General features: G+C 32.9%; 2 protein-coding genes and 1 long non-coding RNA gene across 3 annotated transcripts; 1 reads left to right on the top strand and 2 right to left on the bottom strand.

Annotated features, from left to right (window-relative positions):
• Window positions 1-710: 710 nt before the first annotated feature.
• Window positions 711-2,306, bottom strand: LOC111708220 (uncharacterized). The gene is made up of 2 exons (XR_002766607.1): window positions 2,167-2,306; window positions 711-1,850 (listed from the first exon to the last, which is right to left on the bottom strand). It is a non-coding gene; the product is annotated as an uncharacterized LOC111708220 (long non-coding RNA).
• A 77-nt stretch (window positions 2,307-2,383) lies between these two features.
• Window positions 2,384-18,102, bottom strand: LOC111708299 (protein msta). The gene is made up of 20 exons (XM_023481634.1): window positions 17,997-18,102; window positions 17,861-17,929; window positions 16,780-16,850; window positions 16,126-16,185; window positions 15,331-15,415; window positions 14,326-14,385; window positions 13,536-13,586; window positions 12,270-12,344; window positions 11,540-11,605; window positions 10,479-10,580; window positions 9,445-9,503; window positions 8,841-8,952; window positions 8,190-8,208; window positions 7,941-7,996; window positions 7,603-7,673; window positions 6,988-7,078; window positions 6,464-6,566; window positions 5,531-5,631; window positions 3,102-3,191; window positions 2,384-2,396 (listed from the first exon to the last, which is right to left on the bottom strand). The coding sequence occupies exons 1-20, from the start codon at window positions 18,089-18,091 to the stop codon at window positions 2,384-2,386; spliced, it is 1,449 nt and encodes a 482-aa protein (XP_023337402.1). The 5' UTR covers window positions 18,092-18,102.
• Window positions 18,103-18,551: 449 nt separating this feature from the next.
• LOC111708291 (uncharacterized) lies at window positions 18,552-19,532 on the top strand. The gene has a single exon (XM_023481623.1). It carries the CDS (start codon window positions 18,552-18,554, stop codon window positions 19,530-19,532), a length of 981 nt encoding a protein of 326 aa, XP_023337391.1.
• Window positions 19,533-22,688: the final 3,156 nt, after the last annotated feature.

The following is a 22,688-nucleotide window of genomic DNA, read 5'->3' as shown; positions in this document are numbered from 1 at the left end:
CCCGTATCATTCCCCGCTTGGAATATAACAACAATTTATGCTTTCAACAACAAAACATATTAAGGGTCAAAAAGTCCTGAATCGGGTTTGTAAAAATATTTAATAATTCAGTATTTGTTTTGTTTTTGCAGATATTTAGGAGGGTGGAGGAGAAGAGGGAGAAATAGAAAGGTTAAGAACAGAGGGAGGGGGGATTTGAAAGGTTGAAGAAAGAACAAGAGAAGGGCAGAGGGGGGGGGGGGGGTTTCAAGGTTTAATATATTTTATTTATCCCTAATACAAACCGTCTTAATAATAAATGATCTAATGTTGTTATCTTCTCTTTATCGAGTATTAGAACCATTAGAACCATACATCTTCCTCTCTTACACCCTTACCACCCTACACCTCAATCCTATCCTCCCCTCACTTCACCTCCCCTCACTTCCACTCCCCTCAGCTCCCCTCCCCTTACCTCTCCTCCCCTCACCTCCTCTACCCTCTCCATACATCTATCCTACCCTCCCCGTACATCTTCCTCCCCTGCATCCTTACCAACCTACACGTCAATCCTACCTTCCATGTAGTTGGTTTAAAGGGTACCCTTATTAATAAGGTATTTCCATCTTAGCATGAGGGTTTACTTGAAATTATGCTTACAGTCCCTTTAAGTCGCCTATTCAAATCTGTAGTGTATACAGCATGGTAAAATCTCTTCTCTGTTTGTCTAATGACACTCTGAATAGTTTATTATAGTGAATGTATTGTGTATGATTCATACAGAATAAATTAATAATAAAATCTCGGCAGTGTGCTAAACAATTCTTCCTGGGAACTAGAACAAATACCAGATACAGAACAAGAATCAAGTTCATAGATAAAATCAAAACCAGAGCTAGAATCAGAACAAGAACTAGAATCAGAACCAGAACTAGAATCAAACCAGAGCTAGAATCAGAACCAGAACTAGAATCAGAGCCAGAACTAGAATCAAAACCAGACCTAGAACCAGATCAAGAACTAGAACCAGATCAAGAACTAGAACCAGATCAAGAACTAGAACCAGATCAAGAACTAGAACCATATCAAGAACTAGAATCAGATCAAGAACTAGAACCAGATCAAGAACTAACACCATATCAAAAACTAGAACCAGATCAAGAGCTAGAACCAGATCAAGAACTAGAACAAGATCAAAAACTAGAACTAGATCAAGAACTAGAATCTGATCAAGAACTAACACCATATCAAGAATTAGAACCAGATCAAGAGCTAGAACCAGATCAAGAACTAGAACAAGATCAAGAATCAGAATCAGATAAAGAACTAGAACCAGATCAAGAACTATAGAACCAGATAAAGAACTAAAACCAGATCAAGAACTAGAAACAGATCAAGAAATAGAACCAGATCAAGAACTAGAACCAGATAAAGCACTAGAACCAGATCAAGAAGTAGAACCAGATCAAGAACCAGAATCAGATAAAGAACTAGAACCAGATCAAGAACTAGAACCAGATCAAGAACTAAATCCAGATCAAGAACTAGAAACAGATCAAGAAATAGAACCAGATCACGAACTAGAAACAGATTAAGAACTAGAACCAGATCAAGAACCAGAACCAGTTCAAGAATCAGAATCTGAATCAGAGTCATAGTTTCAAACAAGATCTTCACTTCTAGTTTTATTGTTCTAGTTTTTCACTAGATCAGCCTATTTCTTAGCGTAGAACTAGTTCTGAACTAGAACTTGACAACAGTACTAGTTCTGTACTAGAACTTGACAACAGTACTAGTTCTGTACTAGAACTTGACCAGCCTGATTTGCGACATCATCCATTTGTTCCAGAAATTTGTCCACAGTCTGTAATCTAAAAAAGTTATAGAATGTGATATCGAATTTTGTAAAGAAATTTAAAAATCTAAGTAAAGGAATTCCATCATTAAAATTAAATTTTGTAATCCCTACATCTGTGAAACCTAAAGGTGTAATTCTTTGATAATTTAAACAAAAATTTTTGATTTAACAGAATTGATTGTTTGAAATATGAAAGGTCTGAATTAAGACTTTAAGTTGGAAAGATAAAGAGATTAGAAAATTTGAATTCGGGGCGAGGGTTCAGTTCATTTGTTTCTTTCCACAGTTTCTTTCTTTTCGGATAAGATATTCAAATCTCCCAAAATTACCTGGCATGTTCTATTGACCCAACTGGTTCCCAGGCGAGAATAATTGCGGATTCTGTTAAAAGATGGCGCTCATTACAAAGTTTTCTTACAAAAACAGGTTTTAGAATCTTTCCTGATTCTAATGATTTCCGGAGCAGAAAGAGCCTAAAAAAGAAAATATAATGTTAATAAATGTTTGAAAGAGCTGTATCATCATATTTAATTGCCTGTTATGGATTTATTTGCTTTTACTGGAAAATTTATAATATTCTTATTTAAGGGTATATACAGTGGTAGGCCAAAGTATCAATACAATGAAGACGACTTTCTATTTCAATTTTGATTTAAATCAAGTTGTTAAACAGCATGAATACACTGAAACATAGAAGTCAAGAGAAGCTATCATTAAAAAAGCTTTTCTTTGATTACTTGTAAACTTGTTATTCGAAAAAAGCATGTTGAAAATCAAAACTTAAATAAAAAAGTCGTCTTCATTGTATTGATATAATCGCTTACCACTTTACTATATATTTGCTGGTAAATTACAAGTTACAAAACAGGATAGTTATTTACAAGTTACAAAACAGGATAGTTATTTACAAGTTACAAAACAGGATAGTTATTTACAATTTACAAAACAGGATAGTTATTTACAATTTACAAAACAGGATAGTTATTTACAATTTACAAAACAGGATAGTTATTTACAATTTACAAAACAGGATAGTTATTTACAATTTACAAAACAGGATAGTTATTTACAATTTACAAAACAGGATAGTTATTTACAATTTACAAAACAGGATAGTTATTTACAATTTACAAAACAGGATAGTTATTTACAATTTACAAAACAGGATAGTTATNATAAAATTGTATATATTTATAAAATTGTATATATTTATAAAATTGTATGGTTTAAGATTTTCTGGAAAAGGATTGTTATGAAAAAATACCTAAACATGCCGGGGATTAGTTTATTCATGGTTTCCAGAATACTTTCACAGATTTTCTCCTTTCTCTCCGCCTCTACCTCTAGCAGCTCACTAGAACATGCCAATTTTAAGGTAGTCTTTATGGGTCCATGTGACGCAGATTTAACAACAATTTGACCATTTAAACATAAATGTTTCACTTTTGCACTTTTATAATTTTTTTGAGAGCGGATTCGTTTTAAATGAAAAATTATTCAAAGTTTAAAGATTGTTTTAGAATTTATATACAATGCATATTTCTAGGTCAAAACGCGTTAGGTTAAATTAGAATAGAATTCAAATTGAAGAACCCGAACGCATCTCGCCCTGGTTTGTCCTGGGTGCAGTCCATGGCGCGGAACGTCTTGGACTAACTAGGGTCGTAAGTGTCATATAATTTAACAATCTTTAAAATTGTTGAGTTGTCTTTTATACTTGACCACTTAAAATGCACCCACCGACAAAAATAAGGAACAGAAAAAAGAAAAAAAAGAAAAAATAAGTTTTATGGGTCCAATTCTAATCGAAAGTCATAGCTTAGTGTGCAGGAAATTGCACAAAATTATACGGAAAGACTGCTTTTGTTACACTGCGTAGAATTGCGCTATAATTGTGTGCACAATTTCACAAAATTGCTCCAATCAGAAAAATTCGAAAATTTAATATATTTAATACATTGAACATTTAGTTCCTCACACCGGTTAACACTACAATGGCATCAATGGTAAAGGTAAGAAAAATTTTCCAAAAAATTGAAAAATAAAATGTAAATACTTTTTTTATTCGTGGTTTTATCGGTGACAACAAATTTTACGTGCTTTATGCACAAAGTAAAAACCAAGTTTGCAGTTGTTAATTTAAAGCGGAGCTTGTCTTAAACGTATCATTTAGAACAATGAATTTCAGTTTTCCAGTTTAACTTGTCGTTTCCCTTCTTTTTATGGTAAAAATGTTGAAAACTGGATCGTCAGGTTTAACATAATTATTTTTACTTAACTCTGCTTTCTGCTCGGTCAGAAAGAACAACTTGGAGTTTAAAGATATTTTTATAAAAAATTATTATTTTTATTTCTCTAGTCCTAAAGGAAATGAGTCTTGGCCACAAAATCTGATATTGTAATCCCTATATCTTTTAAACCCAATGTCGTAGACCTTAGATATTTCAAACTATATAAATCATGTAAGATCAAATATTTTTTGTTTGAAATATCAAAAGTTTACATCAGGTTACAAAGATGTAGGGATTCGAAAATTTGAGCTTGTGGCAAAAACTCAATTCCTTTACAACGCATTAAATTGAAATTCAGTCAAAAACTAGAATCAGCATTGTAGAAGCTTTGCAGAACTTTATAGTTTTATTGAAAACCTAGCGTGGGAACAAAGCTTTATAAAAGTCAACCTACTGGTTTCTTGAATCAAATATAATTATACCAAAACATCTGTACTGATCAAGTCCATTTTTTTTGTGGGACCTCAAATGACCCTAGGGGTGTATTTTTTATCAGTTCAAAATCCACAAATCTTACCTTTAAAGGTAGTGTTCGCGAAAAATGAAAGGGGGTATAGGTTTACGGCGATGAATAATCGCTTCTGATCCCTTCTAATCTTACTTCTGTCTGTTGCGTCTATAAGAAGAAAATTTTTAAAAACGTCTCATACCGAAGAACAAAGCGTCCATACAAATTGAGGAATCTTGGATCGTAAAAAAATCAAATTAATATCAAACAAATAATTTAGATACTAAATCCTATAGTCATCGATTATTTTTCGACGCATTTGTATATACTAGATATTTCATAATTTTTTTTTATTTTGTGTTTCTTAAAATTATTATTTCGCTTACAACTTGTTTTCACGACTGGCGCATTCCCGGAAAATATGGAAAATGTTGTCTTCATTATCAAATCCTCGAAACAGGAATGAATGTTTTCAAAAGTAACTCTAGGATCAGAAAAAGTAACAAAAAATATTATGAAATATCAACTATATACGAATGCGTCGAAAAATAATCGATGACTATAGGTTGTAATATCTGAATGCTTTGTTTGGAATTAAATTGATTTTCTTACGATCCGAGTTGTATGTTGCAACTTTCTCAATTTGTAAGGAATTTAAGGAAATTCGATAAAATGTTTTTAACAATTTTCTCATTATAGACGCAACGGATAGAAGTAAGGTTAGTAACGATGAAAAGCGATTATTTATCGCCGTAAGCCTATACCCAATTTAATTTTTTTGCGAACACTCCCTTTAAACACTTAGTAAAATGTTTCAAACAGAGACAATCTGCAATATTTTGCTATGATCTATAAAAAATGTTTGTAAAAATAAAATTATAACTTTAATTAGACACAAAGGGCCGCGAAGCCTAGAATTTCTATAATTATTTCTATTTCTTATCATATTTTTACCTTTGTTTAGCTCCGTAGAGGGGGATTAGGTTAAACATGATATCAATACACATATTATGATTAGGATGGTAGAGGATGGAAATATCTCTCAGCAGCTCTTCCTGAAAATAAATAATAAAAAACAAAACAAACTAAAAATAATAAAATGAAAAAATTCCTGGAAAATATTAAAGCAAAAAGTGTGTGGAAAATATTATTATAGTTTTCTCTGTATAAAAAGTATAAAACTTTCTTTGTTTTACCCGAATACCGGGAACCATGTTTATCAATAGAACAATCTACTATTCAGGAAGACCAAGAATAAAAAGTAAAAATAAAAGTTATTTTTCTTCCATGGTTTTAGATATTCGAAAATATAATTTTTTAAATATTTGTTTTGTAAGAAAATAATTTAGTATAATATTAAATAAGCCGGAAAGAGGATGGAAGAGGATTACATATGTTTAACCCGTTTCAGAAAAAAAATCAAGAGAACTCATTCAAAGAGAAAAAATTTAAGAATGATAAACTGAATCACAAATCAAAAACAAAAAATAAAATAATAGATAGGGACAGGAGAAAAAAGTAATAAGAAAAATAAATAAATAAAACAAAATGAAAAATGTGAAAAAAGAAGAAAATCTAATGGTAAAGAAGAAATAAAGAAATTGTAATAATACCACTAAAACAATATTTAAAGCACAAAGAAAAGCAAAAATAAGAAGATATTGTCCTTTTAATCTGAAAACGGGATTGATTATGATAATTTTCTTCATTCTCTTTGTGTCATGACACCATAATTGTAAATAATAAATTTGCATCTAGAAAAAATGTGATATCTCACGTCATATATTCTTGATAAAGGGTTAAAGGGTATATGCCACTTAATAAATGGAGCGTATAGGTTTAAATTACGTGTACAGTCCAAATAAGTATAAAACAATGTATAAAAACCTGTGTTGTAATATCTCTCAAACTATTTTCTATTTTCTCCTCCCAAAACTCCTGTTCAGATTCAATCTCTTTTCTTTCTTTCTCAAATCCACATTTCCCGCATCTTAATATGATTACAGGGTTAGCAACAAAATAGTGAGACTGGTAATATTTATAGATCTGATAAAAAGTGCTATGGACCTCTGCAATTTATATGTTTGTTGTAAACCTCTCATGACCGTCTTTCCATCTTAACCTTATCTCAATTAGAATATTAAAATCACGCGGAGTTGCCATCAAATGTTAGAAGAAGCTTGAAAGTTTTAATTTAAATAGTTTGTGTATATCAAGGTTATGNTGAATACCTGAAGGGAGAGGTTGTATTGAGAGGGTTGGAGTTTAGCATGAACCCGTCTCTTGAATACCTGAAGGGAGAGGTTGTATTGAGAGGGTTGGAGTTTAGCATGAACCCGTCTCTTGAATACCTGAAGGGAGAGGTTGTATTGAGAGGGTTGGAGTTTAGCATGAACCCGTCTCTTGAATACCTGAAGGGAGAGGTTGTATTGAGAGGGTTGGAGTTTAGCATGAATCCGTCGCAAGGATTTCTACGACACTTGATACTACTGAAATCACTCCCTGAAAAAAAGTTTACATATATAGAACCCCTCTAACGAAGTTACGTTCTACTTTTAAAACTTTTCTCCTAAAAAATTTCTTGTACACTGTACGGTGAGGACAAAAAACTCTAAACAGGAAGACGACTTTTAGACTCCAGTTTTGACTTTTAATAGTCCAATACACATTAGACACCGATATTGTGCAGTGTAAACAGATTATTTCACTTAATAAGTGATTTAATAAGTCACTAGTAAAACTATTTGCTTTGTAACAACATCAAATACACTTTAGTGTTGTTTTAATGGTACACTGAACGTTATGTCTGAGCAAGTATGAATTATATATCATTGTTTATAAATTTTAAATTCTGAAAATTTTCAATCTACTGCAGGAAAACATATAGGAATTATGGGCATTAAACACTTTTAAACCTAGAACAAAGACATTAATGATCAGATAAAGGTTCAAGGGTTTCAAGGCCATTTTTGCATAGAGGGTCCCTAGAAATTAAGCTTACAGTCCCTTTAAAAGTTGATATTGACCTAGTTCGGACGGATCGGAGCATCTAGGACAAGAACAGAGAAAATATTTGCTCTTCAGCAAGTGTTTTTGTCTGAAGTTGAGATATCAATTTTTTCATACTTTCTTTTTCCTAAATAACAATTGAAGAAAAGCGGTCAAGGGGTTCCTGAGTTATGATCAGAAAACAACTACATGACTTTTAATGAGGGGTAGGGAGGGGCAAATCTGGTAAAAAAAATTATTTTTTGGTTTAAGGTTTCTACAGTTCCTTTTATAACTTTATTATCGTTAGTGATATTCTAATCATAACTATTTCTTCAATATTCTAAAATTAAAATTTTTTTAAAATTGATGATTCCTGTATATGGTATTTGATAGTGTGGAGGTGTAGGTATCACATATCTCTTCACCCTTCTAGAAAAAATATATTTTTCAGAATCAAAAACTAGATTATTCTTATCTCTTTTCAAAAATACTGCTGGAAAATTGCTAATCATTGCTTATGATCTTACCCCTTTCCCACCCCACACCTACTTTTTGAATTATCTGATTTACAATTTTTTTTTCACTAAAATCAAAATTTACAAATTATCTGACTCAGTCTTACCTTAATATCTTGCACAGCTCTGGGTGATTTCAAATATTAGATTTTTGTTTTAAATGTGCAAAATAAAAATAAAAGGATTTTTAAAGATCTATTGAACAACAAATTATCCACTAGGATTAGATAAAAAACATTCTTTCTTTCAAAAATAACAAAAACAGGATAAATATGTATGTATACATTTATTGAGTTTAAAATAGTTCACAGTTTTTTCAACAGGCAAATAGAGTGGAGGGATGATAACTTTTCTTTAAATTATTAAATCCAGTGTTTATCGACCGCCCCCCACCACCTCCGATGGTTTAAGTTGAATATACAAAAAAAGCCGATAAAGAAATCGACAAAATATCTTTAAATGGTGGTGAAAAGATTTATCTAGAAACGTTAAAATGTAAAAAATTATTTTGAGACCAAAAAATTATTTAGGACGTAAATTTAATATACTAGCTAGGGCACCATGCGCTACCCAGTTTACTAAAAGTTACTCTCGACGTTTACCCGCACTCCAATTAGAATCTCAAAACCAAGCTAAGAACATTCCCGTGGGTCTCCCGAGTTCCCTAATCAAAATTTGAGGCAAATCAATCCAGGGGTTCCTGAGTTATGATTGGACAAACAAACAGACAAATATATATATATGGATATTTGACCTCCCTAACTCTGCAGGTGAAATTGTTATCTATAGAGTTCTGTGTGTTCGGTGAACAGCTGGAGTTCATCATTGCAGTTAGTGGATACAATCCTCGTAGACTTATACCATCAACACCTTGGATATCCATATATTCAACTTCTAGTAGTTAGTGGATACAATCCTCGTAGACTTATACCATCAACACCTTGGATATCCATATATTCAACTTCTAGTAGTTAGTGGATACAATCCTCGTAGACTTACACCATCAACACCTTGGATATCCATATATTCAACCTCTAGTAGTTATTGGATACAATCCTCGTAGACTTATACCATCAACACCTTGGATACCCATATATTCAACTTCTAGTACCTAAGATATCCATATCTATATCAATATTTTTCTAAATATTAAACTGAAGGTCAATCTCTAAATATTGAACTGAAGGTCAATATCTCTCTATATATTGAACTGTAGGTTAATACCTCTCTAAATATTGGACTGAAGGTCAATATCTCTCTAAATATTGAACTGACCCCCCCTTAAGATGAAAAAATTCAGTTGTCCTTGTCAGGTTCGATCACAAAGTAGAAAAGTTTTTTAAAGTTTGTTGAATTAAATACCTCTAATCTCAAAAGCATTAACATCCAGAACATCAGAACTGCGAAGGATATCATCTCCACTGAAAAGAATATGGAAATAATGAATTTTTCCAAATGCTAAATGGAAAAATTAAGATAAGAAGAAAATGTTGATCCGCTCTACTGCCCTCCGTCCTATTGCCCATCCGCTATACTGTACATCCGACCTATGACAGCTGTTTATTTTTGTATTATTTGAGGGTTAGGTTAGGTTTAGAGAACTTCTGGGCCGAGCACTGCGGTTAGGACGTGCTATGGGCTGAGCGCCGCGGCTAGGACAGGCTAGGGCTAGGGCCAGAAGTCCATCTAGCAGCTGTAAAACCACGTGCTAGTAGGTCGGATGGCCAGTAGGACGGATATGGGCGTAGGTCCAGAGATACACCATCCTACTTGAAACTATGGAACAGAAAGATGACATTTAAGCAACCTTATGAGTATTTGATGTTTTGCATTAAAAGCCTGTAGATTCAGTGATCCCAACAAAATTTACTTATAGAGTAAATGAGGTTGTTTACACAATGCACAATTACTGTGTTGCATGGCCAATAGCCATTGAACTAATTTAAATCATCTTGTTTGTAACAGTCATCTTCTAATCTATCTATCTATCTATCTATCTATGAAGGCTGTTGTGTCCATTAGGTCTATTCTGGCCAAAATGGAGGCCATTTTCAGTACCTGCTTCACAAGCACAAAATTGCCATGAGCGGCGATAATTAAGTATAAAAGAAAATGATATGATCTATGTAACACTTTAATAAAACTACTTTTGGGAATTTAAGTTTATTTATGTATATTATAGACAAATAGAAATTGCCATTTCAGCAGAAAGATCCTGTATAGATATATCTGTCTATTTATCTAACCTGATATTATCTATCTGGTCCTGTAGTTTAGTATATTCAAGTAGACTGTAAATATATATCTGTCTATTTATCTAACCTGATATTATCTATCTGCTCCTGTAGTTTAGTATATTCAAGTAGACTGTAAATATATATATCTATTTATCTAACCTGATATTATCTATCTGCTCCTGTAGTTTAGTATATTTAAGTAGAAAAGAAACTACATTATGTTGATTATGTAAACTATTCTCCTCCAGTTCTCTAGCTGACCTGGAGATATTCTCATCAAACAAACAAATCAAAACTCCAAGAAAAATCTAAGGAGTAAATTTTTAAAGTAAAAGAAACTGAACAAATCCACAAACTCTAATATTAAAATTCCTATATCATTGCAACCCGATGGTATAAAAACTTTATAATTTAAACTTTTAGACCAAACTAAATTCATAGTTTTAAATATAAGAGGTCTATGACATCAGATTGCAAATATTTAGGAATTATAAAAGTAAAAGTGTTTCAGGTTGGAACATTGATACAACCTGGAGGATTTTTAAGAGATTGTAAGCTCTCATGCAAACCGTTTGAACACTTCAAGTCAATCTAGACGTGATGAAACTTATCAAAGCAGTCTGGATACGAAAAAATCTGATTGAGAAACTACCTGCAGTGTAATGGGACCGACATGACTATGAAGTGTTGCCAGTCCATTGTCTGACCTTTCCGACCCTTGTTACTATTTCTCAGCCCTGTTATTGAGATTTTTAGGATGAAACGCGATTGCACTTCTTTACTTTTGAAAGAAAAATTGGCAAAATCCTGTTCGTTTTTGTGTCGGAATATGACTTAGTTCTCCATGGATGGTGTCAAGGTACTAATGCAAGGAAAGTTAATTGCGGTTGTGTATACTCCGCGTACATATTGAAACCAGTTCTCTCTGGGCGGAATTTGTAAACAAAAATAGATGCATCAGTGTTCTTCTAGTATCCGAGCAAGAACAAAGCATTTCATTTTGATAATTTTGATAATTCACGTAATAGTAAACCAGAATATTTCATAAATTATTTTTGTGAAAATGGATTCCATGTCAGGCTGTGACATCCGTCTTGTGTTTACTTTTCCTGCAGTACAAAAAATGCGTACACTTCTGAAATAACTGTCCTTGCATCAGTACCTTGGATGGTGTGAAGTCTCGTAAAAAAATGTAAAAACACAAAGGTTTGATGAGAATCCTGTGAGTTTCCATTTTCTTGACAACTTCCCAGTTGTGAGGTCTGTAAACCATAGACAAACAAACCCTAAACAAATATTATTTCATGTTTAAGAGTTGGAACAGACCAGAAGAAAAATCGCAATTAAAGGGATTCACAATGGTACCATTTAAAGCTTTGTCTGGTCAAGATTCAATTTTATATCCAAGTTTTTGTTTCTCCGTAGAAGTGACTTGTTTACATTTCTAGCTTCAGAAACAATAGAGCAAGTTTACTCTGTTTGTATACTGCAATTTTCTTGTTTTACTAAGTACAACCGTATCAGTCAAAACATAAGCAAACAAATTGTAAACATAGCAGACTAAATTCTTACAGATTACAGCTTTTTCAGTAGGTATCACTATACTAAACCAAAGAATTATTTAAAAAGACGATATCGAATTCGTTACTGAATTCCCATGTTTATTGGGACACCCTGTATTTGAACTGCAGATTCAAATCATTCTTAATCATCAGATTAGAATCAAAATAACAAAAAATCGTTTAAGAATAATAGATACAGGTTTTAAGGGAGAACAAAGATAGAAATCTATTACCAGTTGGATACCAATCCAGATTTTGGCCCGGGACTGGTTTGCTTAACCTAATTGAACTTACAAGCTACTGGATTAAGACACGCTTCAAGTTAAAAATAAATAAAACTTTCTATCTAAAATTATTGGAATGTTCCTTTATTCAAGTAAAATGTTACCTTAGGGGTGTAATACATTCATACATTGGATGTTCTTCTATTTTCTCTTCTTCTTCCCTCTTCTCCCCTCGTCTTCTACACCACTTTTTTAATATCACATATGAATATATCAAAATATATTTGAAAACTTTACAATATTAAAACTTGGAAAGATTGCATATCGTAACAATTTTGCAAACGTAGCAAATATAAAAAGAGAGGAGTGATCATAACTCTACAGCTGTATATCTTTATAAGTATGTACTTTATTTTTAGTAATTCAATTCCAGGAAACCCAAACAGAATTGATTCAGGAAAACTATTTTTCAGGAAGTAATATTTTGTTCAAACATCAAAAATTAGTCTTTTACTGGCCAAAAATTATCCGGTATAGATAAAGTAAACTTTTAAAAAAATTTAAAGCTGAGACTTCTAGTGAAACTTATTGATCACAACCTCGTATGATATGTAATTTGCGTGTCCTGGTATCTGTTTATTTGCATGTTTGTATCCAATAAACGTCAAAACGGCTGAACCGATCGGCCCAAATTTTGTGTGGGACCTCACATGTTCATAGTGAAGGTTTTGGATTATCAAAATTTCAAAAACTAGCCTCCAAAAAATTTGATTTTCAATAAATTTTGAAAATCCACGATTTTTTTTTATAAAATCCGCGAACTTTATTTGATTTTTTTTAATTTATACAAAGAGAAGATGTTCAAAATTGAAATAGAAGAAATAGGGAAATTTGGAGAGTTGTATTTCTCTAAATTTTTAATTTTCAAATCACCTGAATGTTAACAATTTTATCGTTTTTATAAAGAATGATTTATAGCAAAATATAGCAAAACTAGTCTTAGAGGGCGCTTCGCGCCCATCTTCTAAATTTATTGTGAACATGTTCTCTTTGTGTACATCGTAAAACAAAACAAAAATAATTCGCGGATTTTCACAAAAAAATTCGTGGATTTTCAAAATTTTCAAAAATTTATTGAAGATTGAATTTTGATGGAGACAAATATTTGAAATTTTGATCATTCACAAACCTTCCCTGTGGTCACGTGATGTCCCACACAAAATTTGGGCCCGATCGGTTCAGCCGTTTTGACGTTTATTAGACACAAACAAACAGACAAACAAACAGACAGACAAGCCAAATTTATATATAGATACAGCAAAATTCAACAATCATCAAAGTGCGGAGAAAATTTTCTTTTCTTTAATAATTTTGGTAAACTCTAGAAGTAGAGGAGGAGTGTTGAAAAAGTGTTCTATTAAATAATCTCCCTGAGCGAGGTTGGTTTTACTCCAGCAGATGAGAAGATCTTACACTCTGCCCTGGGTATACAATTCTACTGGAGAAACAAAGTTGAAAAGTTAGGACGTAAAGTTACTTGATTTATAGATCACATTTACACACACAAACTCTCAACATGAAAATATATTTTAAAACAGGAAGATAAACAAGAAACACTATTAACAAAGTTTTTTCTTAAAGGAACATAAAGTTTAATTTCAAATGACCCTCCATGCAAAAATGGCAATGCCCGACTCACAACGATACCCTTGAAACCATTATATATATATATAAATTCTATATATTTTACTGCAGTAGAAATGCGCAAATCACTTTTCTAAAGAAACTAAAATTGAAAGTTATACTTTTTCAATATTTAAACATGGATATATATTATATAATTCATACTTGATCAGAGAAAGCTCACGCCAGTCTAAAAGTGCATGATCCGAGCCGGTACAACACGTACTCTATGTACAATCCGTCGTACTGTCTAGTCAGGCTACCCAGTGTAGACTTTAGAGTTGACCCAGCACGTTTTATGCAACAGCCTGGCAAGATCAGAGTACTAGCTTTTACGGGTACCGTTGTAAATCGGGCATTGCCTTGCCATCTTGGTATGGAGTGTAACTTAAAATTAGTAAATAAAAGAAAAACTTTTTGTTATATATTCATTGTTTTGTTTCTAAAATTCGTCAGCTTTAAACTTATATTTGCGCAGAAAATTAGAAGAAAATCGTCTTTTTACATTTGACAGAAGACAAATGAAGAATTGTATTCCTATGCAGTGACGAATATTCACATTTTTGGCTGCACATAGGCCAGGAACATGAGGAACATCTAAACAATAAAATTATTTTTGAATGTTAAGAGAATAATATATATATTAGAGTGGAATTTACAAGAAAATAGTCTAAAACGGCCATTTTGTTGTACATGTTTTTTATTCACCTAATTCATTTTATAAAGTTTATTTAACAGCTTTAAAAAATTCGAAATTGAAATGGATAGTCTAGGGAACATACTGTATTGATGTACTCTACTGCATATAATTTGTGAACATTTACATTATTCACTTTGAACTTCCTTTCAGGCTGAAAGGGACTGACAAAATTCATACCGAGGGATTGTCTAAATTCCACTCTAATATATATTCTATTCTCTTTGACAGCTGCACTGTGTCTAACAAACAACAAACAGGAGCCATTCGATACCAATAACACGATCTATAATCGCTGAATATATTATACATGCATTAGCACATTTTGATACTTTTAGCTAGAATTATAAAAAAGTTGTAAATGTAGGTTTGAGTGGAATATATTATTCAACCGTTCTCCAAACTTTCCGATCTCTCTAGCCGGAGTCCGAGTACCCATGGTTACCAAAAAAAAAATCATCCAATTTGGTCCTGCTGATTGACCAGTTTATCCGCATATAATAAACTAGCTGAAGGGCCCGGCGTTGTCCGTGAAATTTTTTTAAAAATAAAATTTTGGAGAAAAAAAATGTTGAATTTTTTTAGCCTATTACACCCCCCGGCCACCCCATGAGTTTCCACAACAAATGTCAGCCCATTCTGTAAAGCCGTTTGGCCGGCTATACGCAACATTTATTTTAATGTCTTGTTTTATTATATAGATAAGCAAAAGGGCTTGATTATATAGATATTATTAGAAGCCAAATAATGTTTACTAGAAAGTTTCGATTCTTTGAGGGTAGCCCTGTATAGAATATGTTATGAGGATTATTAAAACGACTCTCACAAAAATATATTATTGTAACCTGTGTCCATCTAATGAAACTGGTGCATGACAGCCAAGACAAACAGGTCTTGTATACTGCTTAGGTCCTACTGCCATAGGATAATCTAAAAATATATTTTTTTAATTATTTAAAAATGGCAGATTCTTCACCTACATCTATATAATGCTCTTATTTGTATTTTATTAACTATCTAAGATATTCCGAAGACCCAATGATCCAAACCTTCCATCACGAATTTGATTAACTAGCCTTAGAGGGCGCTTCGCGCCCATCTTCTAAATTAATTGTGAACATGTTCTCGTAAAACAAAACAAAAATAATTCGCGGATTTTCACAAAAAATTTCGTGTATTTTCAAAATTTAAAAAAAAATTCATCTTGGATATATCGTAGAATTAACAAATATTCTTTACAGAAAACTTTTAAAACTTGTATATGTATATTATGCTTAATATCTAGCTTGTTCTTACTGTTTCTTATATCAAAACTTTCAAAGTTTTAGAGAAGTTTATAGATTTTATTAAATTCTAAATACACCTCTAATAATCTAGATATTCTTTAAGTTTATGCTAACAGATTACACAGATAGGATAAAATATGTGATAAAGTGCATGATAATCGTGAACGGAATCATATTAATTTCCAGAGAGCCATTTTTTACAAATTTTTTTATGTAATTGAAGACAATAATTTTTTTGTTTTCTATTTGTGAAAACATTGCTATATGCAGCATACAATATAAACATTGATACAGAAAATTTTATTTTACTGCCGTATGAAAAAAAATCTCTAGTGCAGTATAAAATATATTCACCTGTGAATATGATTTCTCCAGGTTTGATATCTCTAGTGGCAACCAAATATCGCCCAAACCCTGTAATCATATTTTGCTTCAACAACAGATATTTTGCAATATATTTAATGTAAACTCAAATATATTGAATATTTGCACGTCTCTCAACGTCAGTTTCATTTGTTGAGAATTAATACTGTATTTATCCTGTTTACCTTCACGTGAATTTAACCGTATTCCAAACTGTGCCTTTATATCTCAATTTAAACAACTAAACATGAATATTTTGCCTTTTTTCTTCTTTACTTTTTTGATGGTATATGCGTTTTAAATGAAAAAGTAAATTTAAGTAAGTTTAAAGATTATTGAATTGAAGAACAAAATAAGATAGAATTCAAATATAAGTATCCGAACGCATCTTGTTCTGGTTTACCCTGATTACATGTTTACCTTGTTCTGGTTTACCCTGATTACATGTTTACCTTGTTTATTGACAATCTTAAATGGAGAACAGGTTCCTTTATGTTTACTCTGATTACATGTTTACCTTGTTCTGGTTTACCCTGAATACATGTTTACCTTGTTCTGGTTTAGCCTGATTACATGTTACCTTGTTTATTGACAATCTTAAATGGAGAACAGGTTCCTTTATGTTTACCCTGATTACATGTTTACCTTGTTTATTGACAATCTTAAATGGAGAACAGGTTCCTTTATGTTTACTCCAATCTTGCTTCTGATGATCCCTAAATTAAATCCTACTAAATCCAACTAAATCAAATTAAATCCAGTTAAACCCTGACCTCTGAAAGCCTTAATCTAACAAAATCTATTTACTTTGGTTGTCTGTTTGTATCCAATAAACGTCACAAAAGCTGAACCTATCGAGCCAAAATATTTCATGGCAACTCACATGACCTTAGGCAAGGTTTATGGGCCGTCAAAATTGAGAATTTTAACCGAATAAATACTCCAATATGAATAGTAAAAGCTGCAAGAATTTGAGAATGATTAAAAATGGCGACTTCTAGGTCTCAAATCTGAAATTTACTACTTTAGAGAAAAGCGTGCAGTGATGCCACTCAATAATTTTTTCGAAAAGCAGCGTGAAAAAATTATAGTTATATCAGATAGAAAGTATCCTTAATCTGGAGCAGTAAATGGATAAGAAGTATTCTATACCTGGAGCAGTATCTGGATAGGAAGCATCCTGTACCTGGAGCAGTAGCTGGATAGGAAGTATCCTGTACCTGGAGCAGTAGCTTGATAGGAAGCATCCTGTACCAGGAGCAGTAGCTTGATAGGAAGCATGCTGTACCTGGAGCAGTAGCTGGAAAGGATTATCCTGTACCTGGGGAAGTAGCTGGATAGGAAGTATCCTGTACCTGGAGGAGTAGCTGGTTATGAAGTATCCTGCACCTGGAATAGTAGCTGGGTATTAAGTATCCTGTACCTAGAGCAGTATATGGATCGGAAGTATCCTGTACCTGGAGCATAAGCTGGATAGGAATTATCCCATACCTGGAGCAGTAGCTGGATAGAAGTATCCTGTACCTGAAGCAGTATCTGGATAGAAGTATCCTGTACCTGGAGCAGTAGCTGGATAGGAAGTATCCTATACCTGGAGCAGTAGCTGGATAGGAAGTATCCTGTACCTGGAGCAGTAGCTAGGTAGAGGTATCCTGTACCTGGAGCAGTAGCTGGATAGGAAGTATCCTATACCTGGAGCAGTAGCTGGATAGGGAGTATCCTATACCTGGAGCAGTAGCTGGATAGGAAGCATCCTGTGCATGTCAGCAAACCTTTCTCTTTGCAATCATTTATTCTAAAAGATAAAAACTTTGAAAAAGAAATGTCAAAATTGTTTTCAATAATTGTCTTGAATATTTTACCTGCATTTGTTTCCAGCAAGGTTAGGATATGTTTGACTGATTAGTTTCCATAGCGGAGATTCAACCTTCTCCGGGTCATAACCCGAACACAGCATTTTTCTGGAGAACGGAAAACCTTACTTTGGTCTAACTGCGAGGTTTATAATAAGAAAATTAGTTGCTCAAATTCATTAAATCCTATCTCAGATGTCCTATGCACTAATGTTTATGAATGTTTACTACAGCATCCAAAAATACAATAATGTGGGCTAATTTTATAAATATATTTCACGAAACAAAATCTTACCCCATTATCTCTCAATCTTTCACAGGTTTTAGTGGATTTTTCTAAATTTGTAAGGAAACTTCGCTGGAGGGAGTTTTTTGCCACTCAGGAAGACGACCATGAATATCATCCTTCAATCTTCAGAAAAGAAATAACTAACCTTCCTCGTAATCATAAACCACCAAAAGAGCTTAAAATGTTTTGTCATGCAGTTAAATCAGAAATCCTAGACCCAGAGAATAGAAATAAGATCAGAATCAGGAATCATAATTCTGAAGTTTGAGAGTTATATGGAATCCTGTCTGAACGAACTTTCTAACCAACAACTGCAAGAGAATGGAACACTAAATCCGTACCATATACAAGTTGAAGAGAGGGAAGTTGAAGAAACAAAGAAACAGATAAAGTCTGTTTTAGATACTGCAGCTGATAAGAATTTCATCACAACTGAAGAACTAAAAGCTATGCTGGCTGATGACAAGAATCCAGCAAATTTTTATCAACTGTTCAAAGTACATAAAACTCACATTACAAAAGATACTCCACCAAGTAGGCCTATTATCAGCGGCTCAGGTAGTTACACAGAGAATATAAGTTTATTTTTGGACAGTTTTCTGAAACCCCTTTCCAACTTACACACATCTTATCTTCCGGATACTCCAGATTTTTTTAGATGTGTTGAAGAAATTAACAAAGATAATTTACCAGCCAACTCTATTCTATTCTCTGTAGATGTTACAGGATTGTACACAAATATACCTCAGGATGATGGTCTAGAATTCTGTAGAGAAGCTCTTGAAAACAGAACTGATAAATCTGTACCTACGTCATTTTTGATTGAGCTGCTAAACATTTGTTTGAAAAATAACATATTTGAATTTGGTGGTAAACTGTACAAACAACTGATAGGAACAGCAATGGGAATACACCCAGCCCCTTCCTATGCAAACATTTTTATGGCTAAGCTTGATGATCAAATTGTGAAACTTGCAAATACTTACAAAATAACTGATGAGTGCCCCCTGAAGACCTCGAAAAGATTTCTGAATGATTGTTTTGGAATCTGGACAGATTCTATTGAGAAATTATATCAATTCCTGGATGATATCAATAAAATTCATCCTACAGTCAAGTTTACTCTAGAACATAGTTCTCCATTTTATTGTGGTTTAAAGGATGAACATGACTGTTGGTGCCACAGAACAAAAAGTATTCCATTCCTTGACACAAAACTGTATATTGAAGATGGAAAAATCACAACAGATCTCTAAAGAAACCCCACTTCCGTCATTTTGCCACCCAGCACATATTTCTAACAACATACCTTATTCACTTGCATACGGAATTGTAAGAATTTGCAGCAAACCAGAACTTAGGGATGCACAATTCTTAAAACTAAGGGATTTTCTTCTCAGCAGGGATTACAATTCTTCAATTGTTGACTCTGCTATAGTGCGAGCTAAAGCTATACCTAGATAAGTTGCTTTAAAGAAAGTGGAGAAAAAGGAGAAACCAGATCGAGTTATATTCCTCTATCTCATTTAATCCCCAGATGCCTTGTATCTCCTCCATCATACAGAAACATTGGAGAACCATGGTCAAGGATCCTTGGATGAAGGAGGTTTTTCAAAATTGACCTATGGTTACCTATAGGAGACCTGCTAATCTCAGGGATAAACTCATCCGAGCCAGAATTCCAGATCCTCCTATAATGAGGCCAAAGAGGCTAATAACTAGTATGAAACCTTGTGGTTTAGATTGCCCAACTTGTCCCTTCATAGAGCCTGGAACAGTTATACAATCCTCTGATACCAGCAAGAAGATTGAGATTAATGGAACTTTCAACTGTAAGACCAGAAATGTAGTTTACTGTATTTCATGCGAACAGTGTAAACTACAATATATAGGACAGACAACAAGATCTTATATAGATGAAAGAGTGAGAGGACATATTGGTTACATTAGAAATCTCCATACAAACCATGCCTACAGGAGAACATGTTAACCTTCCTGGACATGAACTCTACCACCTAAAAGTTAGCGTTCTAGAGAAGGTTTGGGACCACGGAAGAAGTTTACTTGAAGTACGAGAATCTATATACATCAGAGATTTTATGACTGAACTGATATTATGAACAGAAAAAAAATAGTTTTTATTTAATTGTTAACTGTAATTCAGTATGTTTTAAAAAAAGTGTTTTTTATGTCCAATTTTTATAAGGTTTAAATACCCCTCCTTAAACAAGCTGCCTCCCCCTCCCCCCGATATCCGCAAAAGTTCGTTAATTAGATCGACCCCCACCACCACTCTATACACATACATCTAAACAGTTTGTTTTTAATCTTTGTGACAGAAACAATCTCAAGGAATAATAATTGTCTTAAATTAGTTTTTTTAAGTGAATATTATTTTATCTCATTTCCATCTCATAATCTGAGTTCGTTTCCCTAATGTCCATTTGACAGACCAAATTTTTATTTTGAATAATCTTTTTTGTTTGTTTATCTTCTTGTGATTTTTTACATTTTTTATTGATTTTGATGGTTATTATATCGTTAGAACTGACGAGGGTCAACCCAGACCGAAATATATTTTCAATAAATGTGGAACTAACATCTACTTTTTTACTCTTCAGAGGTTTGGTCCATCACCATCACCGAATTGTGAAGTAAATCAACATTGTGATTCCTGCTCCTGTTGATATTTTTTAACATTGGGGCAGAGTCATCTGAGAAGACACACAGGGTTGACCCACAATGGATGAAAAATTATCTTATAATGTTTCATCCATTTTTTATAATTGAGCAATAATATTTAGACCAAGATTTTGAAATTTAAAAAAAGAACTATAAATGGTACTAAGAAATTGAGTCTTTCCCTATATCTAATCCCTATATCTCTGCAACCTGCAGTGGTAAAGCTTTGATATTTTGAACTTTCATACATTTCTAAAATGTTCAAAGCACATTTTCAAAGTAAATCAGTAAAAAATACCATACCAATCAATTCACAATTTTCTTGAATTCACCGTATACAGGGTTGGCAAGAAATAATGAGACGTTAAAGATGACCTGAAACTCATATAATGCAACAATTTATAGGTTAAATAGCGTCTCATATAATCTTTTAATGCCTATTTTAATGATTTGGCAAAGAAAGAAAAAATATTACAGTTGCATAGAGTCATGAATATAAGGAAACAGTTTCGCACAGGACGTACAGTCGTCTCTGAAGTCTCATCCTTTGTGGGTAACTCTGTACATTGTTGAGCTAGGTTATTATATTGAGTTAGACATGTTGACCACTGCAGACTATTTATATATGTGCCGACTATTTAGGAAAAGAAAGCTTTGCATGTACACTCAAGAAACAGTAGACAGCTTTCTCATGTTTGTGGGATTATATTTATACTTTACTATAGATTACCGACCTAAAGGGTTTAAAGGTAATCCAATCGAATTATTTTTGTACCATAAATCTTAGGAATATACACTACAGGGTGGCCCAAAAAAAATGAGACTTTAAAGACGAACGTTGAAACTCTTTAATTCTGAAGATTTAAAATTAAATGTTCTTTTGTAGGCTTTTTTATATATTAATTAACAATAACAGATAGAACATTAGATGTCGTCTTTTCAAGATTTAGAGGCTTTTCGTTCACAATTAAACTCTGCATAAACAGGTGGCTTTTTATGACCATATCATTCATAAACCATTTTGGCAGAAAACACACGGCGTAGAACAGCTGTTCTATTTCTGTCTTGCAATTCTATGCTGCATGCGTATAACTCCTTTGGCGTCTGTCTTAGGGTTATTGTGAACGAAAACCTCTAAGCCTGGAAAAGACGACATTAAGTTTTCTAGCTGTTATTTTTAATTAATCTATGTTTTTTTAAATTAGTTTAAAAAGAAATAAGAATATGAAAGCTACAGGGAAGCATCAAAGCAGAAAAACATGCTGTCACATCATTTGTGGGTAACCATTTAAATCTGTAAACAACAGGGAATAAGAATAAACGGAAGGGAAATGGCGCTGGTCTGGCATGAGAAAGCCAGTCGCACTGCTTTGCAGACGAGTTCGTTATTACACACGCACACTCCTTTGGTACAGACACACAACATGACTACAGTCAAGGAAATTGCAGAACAATGTCGTCAACTATAATTAAACTTGAATAACGAGTAGTTTATTGTAAACTTTAATCAAAGTATATTCTTTGCAAGAAAATTTGATTTATAGTGTTGACTTAAATATATAAATAATATATTACATGTATATTAAACTCATTTTTAAGTAAACAATTAACAATAAACAAATGTACTTTCCTAGACTGTACAAATACCGACATTCAATTGTACTGTATATACCTACAGTACACACCTTCGGTTCGGTAAACTTTACACACACTCTTTTGGTACAGACACC

Source organism: Eurytemora carolleeae, unplaced genomic scaffold (assembly GCF_000591075.1).
Source record: "Eurytemora carolleeae unplaced genomic scaffold, Eaff_2.0 scaffold134, whole genome shotgun sequence".
Lineage (NCBI taxonomy): Eukaryota > Metazoa > Arthropoda > Copepoda > Calanoida > Temoridae > Eurytemora > Eurytemora carolleeae.
Note: the sequence above shows the minus strand (reverse complement) of the source record. Positions and strands in the feature narration are given on the sequence as shown.